Raw genomic sequence first — 21231 nt, 5'->3', positions numbered from 1 at the left:
CAATTCCATCAATATGATTCACAACAATATGGTGGCAAAGGTCTTGGGAGAGTTCTTTGCTTTTACCCATCATGAGATATTTCTTGTGTGGCACCATGGTAACGAAAAGCCTTTTTATAGACCATCAATTTACTAACCCAGCTGATATTCATTTGATTTCAGCTGGTTCCTTGCCTTACCTTGCCTTGGAGAACTGCTTTTTCTTAGCGCATTCAATACTTTTTTCCTATATGATTCCACTATATTACACATAACTTTATTTATGGACTTTAATGTTCAGAATATTTGTGGATTTCTTGAGTTAATACTGATGTCTGGTGAAAATTTCAGGTGAATAGCCTCATTGGAAATATATTTACTGAAAGAAATGTTTACGTGTTCAATACTTATTTCCCCCACTGTATTATCATTATTATAATATTATATAATATTATATATATATATATATATATATATATATATATATATATATATATATATATATATATAATGTTTAATATATATAGTATATTTAGTATAATATATATACACAGTGCCCTCCACTAATATTGGCACCCTTGGCAAATATAAGCAAAGAAGGCTGAAACCTTTTGATCTTTTGTTCAAAAAATTCACAAAAATACTCTGCTCTGATGGATATCACACAATTGTAAACACAACACAGTTTTATCAATAAATATCTTCGTTAAATATAGGTGTGCAACAAATACAAACAAATATGGCATCATGTGAATAATATGTAATTTCACATGTGAAAAAGAATTATTCAAGAGGGAAATCACATCTGGAAAAATTAAACCTTGTGGTATGCATGGGACAAATTAACGTGTAATTAAGTAATATGGAAATGGAACATTACATGTGAAAATAAAAGAACCATGTAAAAAAATATACATGTGGAAATAAATACACATGCACTACATATGATGAGGTCATTACATATGAAAAATGTGTGAAACACAAGATGTGAAGTGTCCAGGAACCACATTTGTATATTCCACATGTGAATCATATGAGAATTCACATAAGAATTCATGTTGTTTTTCTTATAAAGGTGATCCCTGGTGTGGGTGTGTGTGTGTGTGTGTGTGTGTGTGTGTGTGTGTGTGTGTGTGTGTGTGTGTGTATGTGTGTGTGTGCGTGTGTGTGTGGTTGTGTGGGTAGAACGTGGAAAGGTAAAATTTCATACATACGTAATGAAGTGTATGTTATACACTGATGAAATATTTAATGATAATGACATTTTAAAATGCTCCTCCCATGACCTAATGCATCCTGAATGAAAATAAAGGTGTAAAGCAGGATTCATGCACACTGTAACCTTACTGTAACCTCACTTTAATTAAAATATTCATTGTGGCTGCAGCTCATGTTCTGCGTGGTTGTGTGATAGTTTAGTGGAAGTTTAGTGCTCTTCTCTGTGGTACTTCAAAGTACTTGATGGCTAAAAAAAACCTGTGCTGTCATGTATCCTGCCACAGTGTGTGATATGGAGCAGAGAGCCATTACTACAAAGAAGTAATTACAACTAAACAGACATCATATGGAAAAATCAATTTCTAAACAGACCATGGGTGGCAAGTGGTGCAGGGGGTAGCATTGCTGCTTCACAGCTCCAGGTCCCAGCATATTTGTGTGGTTCGGATTTGGTTTCCTTCAGGTGCTCCAGTTTTCTCTCTTCTTGATTGGCTACTCTAAATTGCTCATAGGTGTGACAGTGTGTGTGTGCATGGAGCCCTGTGACAGACTGGCATCCCATCTTGGGTGTATTTTGTCATACGACTTGTATACATGGAATAGGTTCCAGGATAAAACGCTAACTGAAAATGAAGGAATGAATGAAAATAATCAGTTTTCAACAAATGTTTAATGTACACCATTGTACTGCACTGCATACAAATCAGCAACAGATGTTTTAAAATCAAGACGCTCTCAGTTCAGTCACATTCCACCCTCGAAGAATAAACCTGAGCAGTTTTTACTCCATCATTGACACGGTCATAAACACTAACATAAAAGGGCATGTTACTGTGACTGTAAAGACAGCAGTAAAGTGTCAATCTCTAAACATGACTGGCAGTGAAGAGGAATTAATTGGGCCTGATGCCAGACAAGTGGTGTGAACCACCATTTCCAAGATAACAGGGTAAAAAGACAATATCACACCATCAGGTTAATGCATGCTAGCAGGCTTCGGTTTATTACGGCTTTTAGGAAATGGGATCATTTAAAGTTTAAGCTCAACATTTTTTTAGTCAACTATTACCTTACCTTAAACAAGTGAGAATAATGAAATGCCCTGCATACAGTCATATATGGGTATAAAATAATTCATTAATTTAAACCTTTAAATCATTAATATAAACCTTGCAGCCAGAATTACTGTCCAAGCCATGATGTCAGGGAAAATTCATCAAAACCTTCTGACCAATCAGATTCGAGAATTCAGCTGCATTGTGGTGTAGTGAGGCAGATCCAATCCGAGCATGTACTGTACATGTGCAATCTCGGGACGGAAACTCACAACCTTCTAATCAATAGCTCAGAAGATTTACACGCTGCTTATTTCATTATGAACCTATAAACTAGTGGTAAATCCGTCTAAGCTCTTAAAGTAAACTAATACACTCTTGTCTTGTTTTTACAAGGAGATACATTTCCCCTTTTGGTAATTGCTTTTGTAATGATTAGTCTAAAAGTAGTAGATTTCGTAGCACCACTCCTGTGGTTCTCCCTTATTGCTAGACGTGGATATATAAACTTTCTACTGGGGATACACTGAACGTTTGTTTGGTTATTCTAGCACGAGCTCGGCTTTCAATTGAACAAATTACACGAGACCTTATTATCTAATGCATTCAGCGAAACAGTGCTGGAATCTCATTTCATTTTGCTCTTATTTGTGGGAAAGAGGCTGATTATAGTTTGTATGAGTCTTAGATCAAGGTTCTCTGCTCCCATTCATGGCTAACATCTGTTGCATGATGTTTTCTCTGGCCATCATTATGTGCAATGAAATTAGAAAGTGAATGAATATGTACTTCAGACAAAGTCTTATTGCTTTTCTTTATTCTCCATTTTTTCCCCAAATTCTGCACAGAAAACCTGTTTTGCCCCAGCATCGCTTCAGGATGAAATTGTTACGTGCATGCAATTTATTCAAGGGTGTGAGACTAAGGGAATGTGACATTCAGTGTTATAAGATATTCATTAAATGCCATTTCCTTTAATTCCCTTTCAATTGAATATAAGAATAACAATCACACCAAGAAAGCAAACCATGGTAGGATGTTGTTTAGCGCCGTGTCAGCCGCAGGAAGCAATGATCCAGCTGAAATTACTTTAGACGCAAGTTGGTGACCATGACAAAGGCTAAGCCAGTCCTAGTTATGATCAATAATGTCTCTATCATTCAGAAGGCTAAATGAGCCAGTGTAGCGTGGCCAGTACGGAGAAACAGTGTGGTTTTGCTAATAGTGACACCAAATTTCAGACAAGGACGTATCATGAATCTGTCAGGGACTGCTGAGCAACAAGTCAGGTGCATTTATACTGTATGATAAGTGTAAATGCCCTTGTTTTCTGTTTCATAGATGTAATTCTGTTATGTCTCTGCTGCTTTGTATTGACTGATAAGTTAATAGTCTATTAACATAAAGCAGGGATGGTCAAACGGTGGACCGCAGTCTGGATGCAGTATTTCAGCAGACCAAACCGTTTACTTCAAAACATATGATAGCTGAGCTGTTCAGTATATCAGAAAATCCAGACTGTAGTTCAGTATGGCTTTGGTAGCAGGTTTTCTGCAGCAGTTTATTCAATCACATGCATTTATGTAAATTATTTAGCTGAAGGTAGCTCATTCATCCAGAGACTAGCTACAGGGAAAGAGACGTAAGCTCATAAAGGTGACAGTTTTCGACGACTTTCATAGATGTTTCATTATATTTACCCTCTCTGGTGTGATTAGCAAACAGACAACATGGTTAATATATAAGAAAACCGACAACGAACACGGAATGTTTAACGGCATATAGATAGAGAAGCATCTATTTATTCTCCTTTTGTCAAATTCAAAATAGACATCTAACCTGTTCCATGGTGTTTACCAAAAGTGATAACATGAAGCATTACAATGAAGGTTAATAAAACCCTAAATGATTCTTCAGTCTGTCCCTTTAGGGGAACTCTTAAACGATTTATGTGTAACCCTACAACAGATATTGTATACATATCATATAGGGTTTCAAGGACGCTAAGGCTCTTTAGCTTCCAACAATGAGGTTGTGATTTTTTTAAGAACAAGGGACTCCATACCAACCCATTTGTGTAGCACAAACAATATTGCTGAAGTTCTAGTAGCACTTTGTATATGTTATTTTATTCATAAATTCATCTTCAGTAACCGCTTTTGGATCCAGAGACTATCCTATGAACACTGGTCTCTAGAAGGGAATTGTAGTCTTTTTATCAAGCGGTTATTACACATTGCTTATTATTACAAGTTTTCTGAAGTTTCACAAGTTTACGGAAGTTTGCATATGGCGCAAAGGGCCTTCGTTTAAACTACACAAATTTATTATTGTGATGATGTCATCAAAATAATAAGGGCATTCTGATATGAAATTTTAATCTAATACCATGAGAGAGAAGGCACTCTGACCAAGAGCTCTTCCAGACTAACGTGCTAATCCTCCAAAGTCCTCTAAACCCAGTTTTTTTGTTTTAGATCTGTTTCCCAATGCACATTTTGCAGCATCTGCGCAAACATCACCACAGTTCCCTGGCCAAATGAAATAAATAAATAAATACCACGATATTTTTGCATCAGCGTCTTGCAGCTACACCTTTCTTTCATGTAATGACACTCAAAAACAAACCCCTAGGTGCTGATGCCAAATTCACCCAGGTTGCTGCACTAAATTGCTGAATCTCGTCACTTTGTCTTACTCCTGAGGTGGACTGCCACAATGTCAGGACACAAAGCTCCAGCAGTCCTTGTAAAGAAGTCTATTGCCACAGCTTGTTCGCAGTTTCAAAAAGAGGTAGATTTTCTACCACACTGGAAAAAGACAAGCCGATTTTCATGTGCTTTCTTAATGGTAGTATCAGCGTACCAAACAGCAAGTGTTATCTTTATGTCACTTCACACTGCCAAAGCACTCAAGGGAAAAAATGGCACATTGCTCAATTCTGCCTGCTTTTTAGCAGGTCCCAAGGAGTCGGGCTGATGAATAAGCCTACCATGCACAAAAGTATACAGCCATTGCTCAGTAATTATGGCACAGTTCACCAGCAAGTTAACAACAATTATGCAATCAGACCCTCACCGATGTTAATGCCAGCCTTGAAAACGAGGGAAACTGAAGCTCTCGAGCACTTAAAAGGGACTTCAAAATGAGAATTTACTGTAAGCTGTGTGTGCTTGTGCAGATGGATTTGTGTTGTGAAAACAGCTTGTTCCTGTGCAGAATTTTAGATTTTTATTCCCTGAATGGAAACATGAATTTGTCTTTGTAAAGACGCAAACCGTTCAGCTAAGTGAACCTCTGGATCCTTCTCATCACTAGCCTTACCCATAAACATCATTACACCTTGCGAATAAATAAAGAAACAAACTATGTCTAAGAATAGAAAACAGAAAATCTCTTACTGCCTTGCTTACTTATTAAGGAAGATGTTACATTTGCTTCCATATATCTACAATGTTATACTGCTGGAAGAAAAGAAAAGTGATTTTCTTCCTTATGCACCTTTCTCATCCATGTCAATGAGTCTTCAATCCTCCAGCGAAAATAAAAATCATTGTATTGCAAAACTATTGATTCATATGCTACAATCAGTCCTTTTAAAATGTGACTCACAAACTAATGAACTTTCTCAATTCTCATGTGCTCTAATAGAACAGTGGAGCAGATACAGAACAGCAATAAGTATTGGAGTCGAGTGCATTGTCTTCCTCAAGCCATATTTCATTTAGCTTTTTGAGCGTGTGCAATGTATCTCATCACACACCATATCATGGGCAATGACCTTGGCCAGCCAGACAAAGTGAGTGTGTTCTCACCTTCTTGCCTCATTTGCCTCAGTATAGATTTCCATGAACACATTACTTTTAAACTAGAAACAAAAAAATCCTCCCACAGCCTAAGGCCAAGAGAAACATAAGAAGAAAGGAACATCCAAACATGTACAGAATGTGAGACATGGTAATAAATCTGAATATCCAGCCTAAAGCAGTCACATTTTGCTAGCTTGCACAAGAATTGAAAAGTCGAACTGAAACTCAAAAAGCTGCACATTCTTTTAAAAATTCATGTTTCTTCAATTAAATTGCTATACAATCCAGATAACCAGTGATGGTTGAGGCCTGAATTGACAACTATATTTTGTTCAATGATTACAGTCACAAAGAGGACATATATTTTTCTCTGTTAACACATTCTGCACTATATATACTGTATATATATATATTTATATATATATATATATATATATATATATATATAAATTTTTTTTTTTTTTTTTTTTCAAATCTTATAATGTCTATGTAGACAGAAAGTCCAGCATTGTTTCACCACGCATAAAAAGCCCAGTTTAGGTGAAAAGTTTTCTTTAAAAAAAAAATAATAATTCCCTTTTTTATTAAGCGCACAATGTTCTCAGCCAGTGAGAATACCCTGCTGCTGACAGAGTGCACTTGCTTCAAATCAGCGAGGCTTGCAGTCGTGGTTTACCAGGATATCTGTACTGGGCCTGTATGCCTACCTTCCCCTGATAGAATGTTAAAACAATATAATGGACTATCCTTCACTTCTTGACCTCTATTGTCATATCAAGAATGAAATGAGGGCTAGAAGACAAGGCTCGATGGTCAGCACTGAGCAGTCGACATTACGTCTCATCCATAAACAAGTCTCATTTGTTTTGTCCGTGGCATACACAGAAAAAACCAGTAGAAATTATGAAAGGACAACGTACATGTATCGCGTTGCTGGGAAAAGCTGAGGAGTCGGATAGCTTACTGGCTAGCGTGTATGAGCCTTGCTTCCAATTGTTATCTACCCCCCCTCCCACACACACACACACACACACACACACACACACACACATACACATACACACTTTCACCTTAATATCCTCGGATGTCTAAAGTGAATATAATGCATGTTTAAATATGCAGGCGTGTTTCAAATTGGGGGAAACTATACATGTACATATTGGATTTCTGCTCTTACCTATATTTATCTAAATTACTTTCATGTATTTTCTGAATGTACTGCATGTTCATACTGCATCATATTTCTGCATTCGCAGTCACAAATTATTACACTTAAATTACAAACCTAAATATAACAGAAACCGAAATTATTACACTATTCAAAAAAAAAAAAAAAAAAAAAAAAAGGAGAATGATTCTATCAATATTGTCTCTCCTCTTGCTTAAATAGTTCAGTTTAAACCTCACGTGGTTCTGGAAAGTTCACTGCTATGTATCAAGGGCAAATGAAACGGCCCATGAACTACTCTGAATTTATCAGTATTACATTTGAGTTACACGTCAAACGAAAACGAATTAAGACCTAATGAGAAGAAATAATGCCAGTTTGACCTCGGCGTTACCCTTAAACTAGACTCTAGTGCCATCTATTGAAGAAAGAAACCTATAAATCACTTTATCTGCAAGAGCGAACTCTTCATCTCCTCCCAAACTGACGCAAGCAATTCTTGGAAATGATTTACCAATTCGCCCTGGTGCGTAAAAGTCCGCCAAGCATGTCTATTCAAATCTAGCGCATTGGAACTGCTCGAATCGTCGCATCATACATGTCAGTGGGCATAAAAGCATCATTGTTTGCGCCAGGAATCTCTGAAAACATGTTCTCACATGCACATTTCCTCCGAAATGGAGATCTGTAGCTGTGTAATTATCGCATAACGCAGCCCGAGGATAGAGGCGAGATTGACAGGGCAGTTGACAGGGTAAATAAAACAAAAACCGGGACAGGGCGGTGGGAATTATCTCATGCACGAGAAGCAAAACTAAATAAAAATAAAAAGTAAAGTCAGAGCAGGGTTACCTTCTTTGAGGAAGCGCGAGTGGAGAAGGAGCACGAGGGAACAGCAGAGCGCCGCTCCTGCCAAAGCCCACGCGACCCGCACGAGCTGCATGGCGGCGGCGCAATTCTCACACACCCGGAGAGGCTTCACACAGCCAACCGCGCTCCCATCCTTCTCCCATAGAAGCGAAAAAACACTGTTAACAGTAGTAACAACAATGGAAACCAATGTCAGATCCCTTTCCTCGCGCTTCGGGTGAAGGAAGGAAGGAAGGAATCCCGTTGCTCCTCGGTGGCTGAAAAGCGCTGATGTGTTATTCAAACCCGGAGGGCGTAAAATTTCCCACGGTGGGCTATTTCCCCTTCAGCTGCAGTCTGAGCTCCTCTCTCTCTCTCTCTCTCTCTCTCACCCTTTTTCTCTGTGCCTTAAGCACTGTGATGCACCATCATGTCGTTTTGCTGCATCCTCTCTGTCTCTCTCTCTCTCTCTCTCTCTCTCTCTCTCTCTCTCCAAACTATCCACGCGCTGTTTTACGCACGACGTTGCTCTCTCCCCAACGGCGCTATTTTTTCTGTCTTTAATCACGAGTTTGTCAAACGACTTCGGGAACAAAAAACAGGCGTCTTCCCTGTGTTCCTGCTCATGTTCGCGCCGTTTTCGGTGTCGCTCGAGCTGAATTATTATTATTATTATTATTATTATTATTATTATTATTATTTAAATAAAGTGAAGTGAACGGCGCGCGCGTGCGCTCGCGCCTCGTCCGCGTCGGGGTTTGCTCCTCGCTTCTCAACCAGCGCGCGCACAGACGCGACTTTTTCTCTCCTCTCCCCTGCTGACGTCATCACGCCCCCCCCCCCATATCACCGTGAGTGTGGAGGCGGCGGATGCGAGCAGGAGGAACACAGCGCTGACATCTCCCAGCTAAACACGCCAGCGTTGGATTAACTCTGCCAGTGTTAACATGCACACTGGATTCACTGAATTCACATCTACAGTGTGGAACAGAGCGCGTGAACACATACAGTGCCGAATTAACACTTTCAACTCTTCCAGGAATGAGTTATCACATGGTCTATTGCATCTGATCGTTTAAAATGTACAGTAACGGGTTTTAAATGAGCTCACAACTTCAGTGTTGAATAACTGTTGAATTGATTCCTAGACTGATTGAATTAACTCGTGCTTCAGAGGCAAACAAGCTGATTTTTTATCCGCCTACACATTGCAAATGACATCTTACATCTGCTTAGATACTGGATGTGATCTGGTGATCTGGTTTGTGAACAATGAAGAAAATGTCATGTTTGTGTACACTGAAGAAATGTTTGTAATCGCATAAATGTGTTCTTTCAGAAATGTAAGGCACACAGTTCTGTTTTGTATGATTATTTATCATCAGCAAAGTTTATCACAGGTTGCACAACACATTATATATAGTAGGAGCAACTGTGCATCAGGGCATGAAAGGCATCAGGCATTAAAACTGGCCATATCACATCCACAACAACATATTAGCTAGCTGAAAACATGATGCAACTCAAAGGCAGTTATCCATCCATCCATTTTCTGTAAGGGTCACAGGGTCAGTGGGAACTTTAAGCCTATCCCAGGGGACTTGGAGGAACAAGGCGGGGCACACCGTGGATGGGATGCCAACTCATCACAGGGCACAATCGCACACACACTTATAGACACATTCACACACTGTGGACAATATAGAGATGCCAGTCAGACTACAACACATGTCTTTCGACTGCGGGAGAAGACTGGAGTACCTGGAGGAAACCTCTGAAGTACAGGGAGAACATGCAAACTCCACACACAAAGTGAAGGGTGAAGGTGGAAATTGAGCCCCCAACCCTGGAGGTGTGAGGCAAACGTGTTAACCACTAAGCCACTATACCCCCCCTAAAAGCAGTTTTATATACATATTCTTTATTTACTGAAGTTTTTCAATTATATCTAAAGGGAAATGTAAAAGGAAGGGAAAAGGCTGCCTTAAGTAGCTATGCTGCAATTTGTATTATTATTGCAATTAAGATCACTTGTGTACCTTATTCATTCATTCATCTTCAGTAACTGCTATATCCTTTTCAGGGTTGTAATCAGTCCAAAGCCTAACCCAAGAACACTGGGAATAAGATGGAAATTACACCCTGTATGGGACAGCAGTACATCCAGTGCATCACAAGGCACCACTCACACACACATTCACACACACACATATTCACACACCCATTCACACCTATTTTCAATTTATTGTAGCCAATCTACTCACCGCCATATTTCTGGGTGGTGGGAGGATACTGAAGCATCCAGAGGAAATCCATGAGGACATCAGTGAGGTAGCAATGCTACCCGCTAAACTATTATGCCACCCTCCCTGTACATATAATTGAATTTGTTCAACAGATGGTTTGTGCTGTGTTCCCACTATGCTTTGCTTACCTATAGCCATTGTCAAAGGTTCCATGTCACTACACTCATGTAGTTCTTACTTACATAACAAGGAAAGTTACCCACAACTTTAATTCAGGAGAAAATAAAATAATTCCTCGACGTGACTTTTGAGAGGTCACCTTACATCAAGAATCATTTGTGTCAATCACAGTCCCAGCGGTACACTAAGTCCCACCAGCATACTGAACAGAATGTCATACTGAGCCAATCAGTAACTAGGGGGCAATAATATGCAAGGCTAGTGCAATAGACTCTGCACTGTCAGTGTTGTGGTTCAGGCGTCTCATTTGGTAGCAATTACCAGTGTTTACAATGAGGCAATCCATGCTTAATTCCTCTACAATGGCTGGAAACACCACACTCAATCCACCTCCCTAACGTTACGATCCATCACTCTGCCAGACAGCAATTAACGGAGACCTGTCCAGGAAGTGATGACATGGGTTGGGCAAAGCGTGTTTGTCACATTAAATGTGGTAAATATATTCAGGATGCCAGTAAGCACTCTTCCCTCTTCCTTCATATGGCTCATTGTGACGCTTGCACAAACCTGCAGTTTCAGCAGTGAAGAACCTTTGCAGTATCCTGAGGTGAAGGAGCTTCATCTACTCATTTATTAATCGGGATTTTTTTTTTGTAGTTTTTTTTAAATTTAGTTTCATTTTGGAGGACAGAATAATCCAAGACACCAGGAAAGAAGACAGTTGGAGCTTGTTTGATGAAAAGGACAGAAAGAAAAATAAAACTAGACATGGACAGTCAATGTTTCCTTGAGAAGTTCAGTGTAATTTTAGATCTCTTGCCCAGTGACAGCATACGTCTACAGTAGATCAGTTCTTCCTTGCCAAGTGTATTAGATGACAAACGTGCAATGGGCAGTACCCCTAATGTTTCCCTTTACGTTTCTTTTTCCACTGACCACTGTTCAAGTTAAATGGCAAGCTTGGCAGTCGCTCTAGATGTAATTCTCCAATGAAAGCCACTGGGAAGGTGAATGCCATGCATGGAGCTACTGCACCACAGAAACACAATAGTGTCTCAACTCTTTATTTCCCAAGCACAATACCGTAATCATGGAAATGATGAAAGAAACAACACTTCCTGAAATGAAAACAACACATTGCCTTCTAAGTTGTTCTGTACTGAAATGCTGCTTTACAAGTCCTATTCACAGGTATGCTCAAGGTTGAGTCGGTAAAACCTTTAAAGGCTACATGTTTAATTATTGTGAAAGACATGTTATGTGTCCAGAAATAAAAATAATATTGTAATGATAGTAACAACAGTAATAATCACAATTGTAGAAGAATTATAGAAGAACAATTGCAGATGTGTGACTGCAATATTTAGGAAGCTTACAAACAGTAGATATTAATCTTAGCGGCAAAGTTGGTGGCCGGCCCAAATCATTGAGGGGAAAAGCACTCTAAGACTCTCAGAGTAAACAAAAACAGATATCTCCAAGTAGAGGAAATACACAGCATACATTTAATTTTATCAAGGTTTAAAAAGGTCATCCGGGCTATCAGCTAAAAACAAATTTGTTGGATTTCCACAATTATGTACATATTTTCTAATGTAATAGTAATAAATTGTAAGGAGTGCTGTCAGTCAATCAATCAATCACTGTTAGTATGTGGTTTGTTAGCAGGTGATAGTAATAAAAATGAAGAATGTCGTCATTTTGTTATTCAGTAAATCGTGTTTGCCATTTTGAACAGTCAAAGCTGTATAAGTAAACATGTACACTCACCATCCACTTTATTACACCTGTACATTTATGCAGTTATCTAATCAGCCAATGGTAAATGGTCTGCAGTTACATAGCACTTTTTTAACCTTAGCAGTTCTACAAAGCGCTTTACACTGGTTCTCATTCACACACACCCACACACACCAATGGCTGCAGAGCCGCCCTGCAAGGTGCTAGCAACTTAGGGTTCAGTGTCTTGCCCATGTGGGCACTTCATGTGGGAATTGAACAGCCAACCCTACGATTAGTAGACAACCCGCTTTACCACCTGAGCCACAAATCATACACCAATCATTTGAGCTTCAATTAATATTCATATCAAACACCAGAATGGGGGAAAGTGTGACCTCTGTGACTTTAACTGTGGCATGGATGTTTTTATTTCAGAAACTGCTGATCTCCTGGGATTTTCTCACACAACAGTGTCTAGAGTTTACACAGAATGGTGTGATAAAAAAAAAAACAACAACATTGACTTTGTGACAATTCCAGGTTGGAAACTCATTCCAGGTCGGATGAGAAAGGTCAGAGGAAAATTGGTTAGAGTTGCCAGGATGTCTGTAGTAACTCAAGTAAGAACTCTTTACATGACATATGTTTGAATGACATCTCTTGTATAGTCCTTGAAAACAAAAAAGTAGTCCTTGAAAAGTACTCGAAAGTCCTGGAATTTCATTATGAAGCATCTGTACAAACCCTGTAAAATTAAAATCACAAGTGAGCACGATGTGAGTTCATTTCCAAATTCAGTTATTTATTCCTAATGTTGTGTTCATTCTTAATACTCTGAGGACAATTTCCATTTGCATGATTTCATTGCTCAAGGGAACAAATATGTGGCACATTGAATTAGTTGCTTGCCAATTGTATGATTTTTCTTGAGTTTTTCCAATAGCCAGTTATTCATTCTCATTAATAACGTATTGAGAGGAAAATTCAGTTTCTCTGTTTTCATTTATATCTATGTTTTTCTGTAAATTTGGTTGTTTTTGTAGATTTGAATTATGAATTAACACAATATTGTGTGGTATCATGAAACTATTTGGTATCGTGATACTTCAGCTGGTATAGTAACGTAAGATGTTTATGGTATCATGACAACCCTAACCTTAAGACATTTTCTTAACAGCATATAATCTGATGCCAAACTAATCTGATGTCAAAAATGAAAAGCTTATATTGATGTCTCTTTATCTTTGAAAGACAGTGGGCTTAGCCCTGCTAGTACATCTATACAAGTTGACCCTGGATCATTCTGATAGTATAGTATGGAGCAGTAGTTTTCAAATGTAATGCAACAGCCATTCAACCTTTCCACATCTGTATTAAAGAATGAAATAGGGCAAGAAGATCTAAATTTAGGTTCATACTTCTCTGGCTTTTAAATCAGGCAGGTAGCGAATTGAATCAAAGTAGAACTCCCAACTGTATTGAGCCCTCAAACACATCAAAAAGTTGAGCTGCAAGTTGGTAAGAGAAACTTCTTAAAGAACTCAATTGGGAGGCTACCTGGCCCTGGAGCCTTCCCAGTTAGCATTGATTTAATTACTTCTAAGCTTTCATGAAACCAGAAGCTTCCAGATCTGTCAAACAGCAGCTGATATTCTAGGTTTAAAAAAGATCTGTCATATTTTTTTTGCCATCTTTTGGTTGTTTATTCTTAACTAGAACATAATTGTAGTAATTACACACAGACCTGGCTGATGCACTGACATAATAGGCCAGAAATGTTTAAATGTTTTATAGGAAATATAACAGAAGGGCACAACCTGATAAGGATGTCTCTTAAAAGAACACCATGTTCACAAATGTCCCTGAATTGTCCTGGTCTTTCACATTACAGTACTTACATAATCATAATAGGCTAACTGAAGCTAGCTGTAATGTTAAACCAATTCACACTAGCTGACCTAGCTGCCAGATGTCAAAAGAAAGTGATATTCTACACATATTGAATTTTATCAGCCTCATCAGCAACCTCTCAGGAAGGAAGAAAAAAAAGAAAAGCCTACTAAAGGTAAGTACTTGTTTGTTTGTTTGTTTTTAGTCGTGCATTAGGGTCTGGCTTGTTACGTGTATCTTTGTGTATCTTTAATGGAGCTATGTGACCAGTTGCTATGTAGTGACTGACTTTATGGTAGAATATGTATTAAAGAATGAAATAGGGCAAGAAGATCTAAATTTAGGTTGATACTCCTCTGGCTTTTTTTCTTCCAGTAAGGAAGAAAAAAGAAAAACCTACTTAAGGTAAGGAATATTTTTTTTGTTTGTTTGGTTTTTTTTTTTTTTTTACATGTGCATTAAATGTGTGTTTGGCTTGTTAGAAGTATCTGTGTGAATTTTTAATGGACCTATGTAATGACTGACCTTATGGTACAGTAAACAAAAACATGTTGTAGCCCATCTGCCTCAAGGTTCAACATGTTGTGTCTTCTGAGATGCTTTTCTGCTCACCACAGCTGTAAAGAGTGGCTAGATGAGTTACGGTAGCCTACTTCCTGTCAGTTTGAAACAATCCAGCCATTCTCCTCTGACCTCTTCTCTCATCAACAATTCATTTCCACCCACAGAACTGCTGCTCACTGGACGTTTATTGTCTATCACCCCATCTTGTATCAATTCTACAGACGGTTGTGTGTGAAAATCAGTAATTTCTTAAATAATCAAACCAGCCTGCCTGACATCGATGCCATATTCAAAGTCACTGAGATCACATTTCTCTGAATTCTGAAGTTTAATGTGAACATTAACTGAAGCTCTATAACCTGTATCTACATCATGTTATGCATTACACTGCTGCCACAAAATTGTCTGATTGGACAATTGCAATAATGAGCACTTTAATTAATTAAAGTTTATATATATATATATATATATATATATATATATATATATATATATATATATATATATATATATATATATATATATGTGTGTGTGTGTGTGTGTATATGTTAGTGTGTGTGCCTGTTTGTCTCTGTGCACATTTGTCTGCTCCATGTTTGCATTATGTTTGTGGTTTGTGTCACTCAACACACGCATCGTTATGTTTTTCCATTACATCTGGAAGTATCATGCTTTGACTGTTACTTATTATTTTCCCTCTCTTCTCTGGCCTGTCTGGTAATGTGGTAAGTAGCATGTATGTGTATTTTGTAGCCTATGAGCCCTGTTCGCCTTAATCCAAACTGAGTCAGTAAATGTATTCGACTTTAGGCAAAGGCACACAGGAATAATGTTGCTCTATTTCATGTAATTTATAATATATACTTTGCAACTGACTGCCAATTTGCATTTAAAACACAATAGATAATTCAGCTTCTGATTGCGCATCTTACAGTTTCCCATAAATTTATGAGAATCTATTGCATCTGAAACATTGGCACAGGATCCCAGACGCACAGAGAGTTTAGCTTTCACAAAGAATGAAGAGTAAAGCTAGTTTTAAACCTACACAGACGTGGCTAGAAATCACAACAGGAGACAGACGCTTTCAGAGAGGGATGCAATCACTTTGCCTACAACAAGAACAAAAAGAAATAAAAAGTACAAATCTGTGGAGCATAAAAAGAGCGTTTAAAAGAGAAGATTCCGAAGTGTCAAGATGTTTACATTTATTGATGAAAAACAAAGTGGCAACAACGGAACTGAAAAAAGATATCCACCTATCCTCTTTACATCTGGGATGTAAACACTAACCAGTATTACTGTCTTACTTCTATTTTGTTAGTGACTAATTCTAAAACTAATTAATACATAATAGCTGTCTTCGTAATAAAACAGCTGCTCTACCCATAAAAAAAAATATATATATATATATATATATATATATATATATATATATATATATATATATATATATGTATATATATATATAAATTGAGTTTATGGTTATTCCATGTGTCATGGTTAAGTCAAATTGGTGCTGGACGAGATCACCCATCAGCCTTAGCATGTCACATGACGCTGTCACATGTCTTACTCCCACCTGTTTTGTGTTATCCATAATCAGCACCCCTATTTAAGGTTTAGTTTAGTTTCTGTATGTGTCTTTGTCAAGCCTCTGTTGTTGTCATCTTTGTGTGTCGTCATGTGTTCCATGGGTTATTGTTTGTATATATTCTGGTCCAGTTCTGATTCCTCTTTTCATGGTTTTGGTTTCTTACTGCACGTTCATTTAATAAAGTCTGCAATTGCATCCCCTGCCTCCTACATTATATGACACCCTGAATTTAGCTATGTTAAGTTATGCTTATCACCTACAGATGGATGACAAATTAAAGGAAAAATATGAATAAATGAGCAGAAAAACACAGCGTGCAGATGTTTCACGACAGGTGTACAGAATGACAGAATTAAACAATTAACATCCTACCATGCTCTGTGGTATATACGAAAATGTTGAACTGTGCCAGCTGACCTCTATTTTAGATTAAGATTGCAAGAGAAAAAAGGTCTAAGTGACTTTGAATTAGGGTTCATTATTGGCGTGTGGATAGCAGGAGCTTGGCTGTGTATAAACAGGAACGCTAACCTGACATCTGCATTTAGATCTATGAGAAAAGCATCAGAAAGCATATATCTTAGAAGCAGATATTCAATTATTATGAGGCTTGAGCATTAGTATGATATGTAAGGAAAAACAATAGCGCAACAGAAGGACGTCGATGCAAAATGTGATCAGTAAGATGTCATCTTACTGTCAGTAAGATGTTCCACTACATTGTGAGGGATATTATAATAGGATTGCAGGTTGCTCAGTGATCAGCTTCTTCCTGAAGCGGGTGGTCTCTTCCAGGATAGCTGTGTTTATGCTGTGTTCTAATTAACTCAGAAGTAGGAAGTTGAACCTTGGAATTGAGCCACAATGTGGGGGGAAAAATCTGATCAGCTAACTGTGTTGAGTGATATACTGTATATTTCCCTCGTATATGCAGTGTGTCTACATGCTGACTGAAGACTAGTATATACAGCATAACTCATTTAAAAGTGAATAAATGCCACTTCAGTTACTGTTGATGTTAGGAGCAGCCATGCTGATTTGACATCACATGCTGAGCCTTCATTACTTCCCGAGTAGGAATTCCAAGTTGTGGAGTTGGAGATCAAAGTTACAAGTTTTATGAGTCTGACCATGCGTATGCAGAAACTCCTAGTGGTAATTAAGTGTAATGGTGGCTAAACTGATTATAAGGAGCTCCCATCCCACTTATTGTCAATCATGTAAGCATAATTGACAGTAATTGCTGACTGTTCTGTTCACATCAAGGTGCAAAGAGATGAAATGTAAGGTAAAATCATATAAAAGGCACATCTAAAGAACAACTGGGATGATGCAGATGATGGCTTATATTGCTTTGCTTGAAGATTTGGCATGTGCAGTGAGGAAAGTGCTTTTAAGGACTCCTTGCTGAGAAAGATCAGTCGATTTCATTTGCCCAGTGCAATTTTAGCTGGTCTTTCGCCCCACTTTTGGAGAGGCAACAAAAGGTATGCATTCATTACAATTCCAAATACGGCAGCTGAAACGACAACAATAATGCGGGATTTTCACTCCATCATACTGTAGATTATATAACTGTAGACAAATATAACTAGGGCAATAGACTACATGCATATAGCCATAAAATCACCCAGTTTTAGAAACGGCTACTCAGTTACTATACACATAACTTGTGATACAGATAAAGCTTCACCAAGTGGCCAGGTGGAACACATGATTCTTACATTGTGCAGATCAGTACACTGGGACTTTAATTTCAGTGCATATTATAGATGACTCGTTTATTTTATTTCTTATTTATTACTTAGACAAACTATTTGTAAAATTTACCAAAAGAGAACATTTTTGCTTTGCTCTACACTGTTCAACAGCATCTTTACTTCTTTTGCTGGTGAAGTTAATGTTCTTAGACATTTTGAAATGCTCCATTTTGTCTGCAACAAGCAATAGCACAAGCAGGTTACTGGACCATTTAAAGAGAAGCTGTTTACCATATATGGAAATTTGAAGTATTTCTTTATGTAAATAAGTGTGACTGTGCACGAGCAGAGTAAATTATAATGTGTGTGATTTATTGTCCAGTGCGTAGAGCTGTATGTGATAAATGTCCATTTTTTTAGTCCATACCGCTGGTTCTAATTCACAGAATTAGAAATTGTTTTTTGCTTCTTTTTTTTTTTTAATTAAAGAGAACCATGATCTAAATACAGTTAATCACCTACAGTATAAGAGATTTTGGAGTGATATGCTAGACAGTATCTCCTCCACCGTCATCAAAACACAAACTGAGGGTCTGTCATTTGGAAGAATGGTGTTCATCACTCCAGTACAGTTCCAGAGATGTGTAGAGACTATGACAAGGCACACTGAAGCTGATCCACGTTGGCCGACCAACTTAGTAAGACACTTTATGTTGTTTTATTCCCATTTAAATTATTTTCCATCTTGTAAGCATTGATGTTTCCTGTAAAGAGATTGCTTTTCTTCATTCTCATTAGATGCCTGCTCTTTAATGAGAAAAGACTCTAGCTCATTTGATCAATATGTTCATGCCAACAGCATTCTACATTATTATCATCACGGAAATCCTTCGGTGTCTAATCGAATGGGTAAGTCAGTCATTGCTGTTATGCTCTGAGAAAAAGTATTGAAAAAAATCATGCATGGTACCATTAAATTCAACATCCAAACATAAACCAACATAAAAAGCACATAAACCTAAGTATTCCAGTCTATTTCTACCAGTCAGGAGAGCTACACAAATATATAATCATATCAAAACCATTCTGAAGTGTCTCACATCCATGGATATTTCAGCTGTCTAAGATATAACAGCACAGGAAACAACGACACCAGTTTTGTATTCAGCATTTTACAAATACATATTTTTTGCTTTACATTTGCCACTACACAACTGTCCCTGAAATCTGAAAGCCATTTTGTCAAACCTCATGTGCATGACAAACCATTTCATGTTGTTAGGCTTAACAAGTAGATGACAAGTCTGGAAAAGAGGTTTGATAAAGTAAACTGTACAGTGAAATACACACAGATGCTGTTTCACATCCGTCATTTCTGTTTCAGTGGCAAGACAAAGAACTGGCCTGTTCCAATCCCATTTGTCAGAAAATCTTCAAATGTCATACTAGACTTGAATCACTGCTTATGTAGCTATGGCTCCTGCACCACTGCTCAAATAAGTTTTTAAACAATGGTCAACTTGCCTGGATTAGGGAAAAAAACGCTTTGCATGGGGCTGCATCACATCACCCTGTTGCTGACTATTTTCCTATAAAAGCATGCCTGGAAGTATTTTTATGCCACAACAATTTGCCAATATTACGTTCCATCCATCTTCTGTAATGCTTATCCTACACAGGGTCATGTGGGAGCCTGGAGCCTATCCTAGGGGACTCGGGGCACACGGTGAGGGACACCCTGGACAGGGTACCAACCCATCATAGCGCACAATCACATACACACACTATGGACAATTTGGAATTGCCATTCAGCCTACAACACATGTCTTTGGACGGGGGAGGAAACTGGAGTACCCGGAAGAAACCCCTGAAGCACTGGGAGAACATGCAAACTCTGCGCACACAGGGTGGATGTGGTAATCCTGCCACTGTGCCCCTGCCAATATTCACGAAACAAAACCAAACAAATTAGTTTTTGTTGCCATTTTCATTAATCTGTAACTCATAGTTCCCTCACTAAGCAATGTTTTTAGTTAATAAGCCAAAAACATATACAGGTTGTGATGTTACTGAGAAACAGCAAGGCCCCCCCCAGCTGAAAATGTAAGACTTAAAGTTACAGCTACACCTTTGACTGTTACAAAGCACTGAAAGCACAAAAATGCTCCTGTAAATAAACATCTCACAAAAAAACTTTACCATATCAATGATTAGACACATTTTTAAGCTTTTCACATGAACCGTCCCCCTAGAAATCCCTGTACAAGATGCTACTATAGAAATCACAACCTATTAGAATAAGCATATTACTATACTAATATACTCATATAAAAAAGAAACGTCCCTTTTTCAGGAGACTGTATTTTAAAGATAACTTTGTAAAATCCAAATAAGTTTTACAGATCATTATTGGAAAGAGTTTAAACAATGTTTTTCATGCTTGTTCCATGAACCATAAACAATTATTGCACATGTAGGCATTTAAGGTCAAAGTTACAATAACTTGGGACACTAAAGAGACCTTTCTACTGACTCTGAAAAACACCAGAAGAAAGATGCCTAGGGTTCCTCATTATTCCAGTTCTGTTCGTCATATGGCTGTGAAACTTGCTCAGTTTATGTCTGAGCTGTTGAATGTGTTTAATTTAATACAAATATTTACACATGTTAAGAAATTTGCTGGAATTTAAAGCAGTTGAGAATGTTTCTTTTTCTGCTGAACATATAAACCTTGAAACTGACACTATTGTCAGAGCTGCTCTTAGAGAAAATTCTGACCAATCAGAATCAAGCATTCAACAGCACTGTGGTATACGATATATGGTATATGGTATATGGTATTTTGCCACTCAAACAGATCTGACCAAAAAGAATCCCATGGATAAATGTGCATTATATGAGATTAAGCAAACTCATTCAAGACAGCCCCACATGGTCGCTGAACCATAAAATACTACTTCTATGTTTTGATCTCTCCTAAGAGTGGTTTGAATAAAATCAAAATAGCTTATTATACAAAAAATCTGATTCCCTCCTTTTGCACATCAGCACACATTAAGAAGCTCTAAATTGCACTGAGCCTTGAGTGGAACTATTTGGGTTTTCTTTCAAATTAGCCTAAAGAACCCAGACACAAAATAAGTACAACAGAAGGCTGTTGTATTAAGTCAGCAAAAGCTAAATGAGCTCTAAATGTCTGTGTCGGAATTTGTTATGCATGTTTATTAACTGTTGCTGCAATCATTAGTGAA

General features: G+C 37.9%; 1 protein-coding gene across 3 annotated transcripts in view; it reads right to left on the bottom strand.

Moving 5' to 3' along the window:
* The window catches only part of tafa5 (TAFA chemokine like family member 5), a 143019-nt gene that overhangs the window by 83612 nt on the left and 38176 nt on the right, over positions 1-21231 (bottom strand). Inside the window, exon 1 of one of the 3 annotated variants that reach the window (XM_017494917.3) lies at positions 8082-8853. The exons of the other annotated variants lie outside the window; for them this stretch is intronic. Coding sequence (XP_017350406.1) covers positions 8082-8172 — 91 coding nt within the window. The 5' untranslated portion in view covers positions 8173-8853. Of the gene's footprint in view, positions 1-8081; positions 8854-21231 lie in introns of those variants that run through there. 3 annotated transcript variants of the gene reach the window in all.

Source organism: Ictalurus punctatus, chromosome 19 (assembly GCF_001660625.3).
Source record: "Ictalurus punctatus breed USDA103 chromosome 19, Coco_2.0, whole genome shotgun sequence".
Classification (NCBI taxonomy): Eukaryota; Metazoa; Chordata; class Actinopteri; order Siluriformes; family Ictaluridae; genus Ictalurus; species Ictalurus punctatus.
The sequence above is the reverse complement of the archived record's forward strand: the minus strand, read 5'-3'. Positions and strand labels throughout refer to the sequence as shown.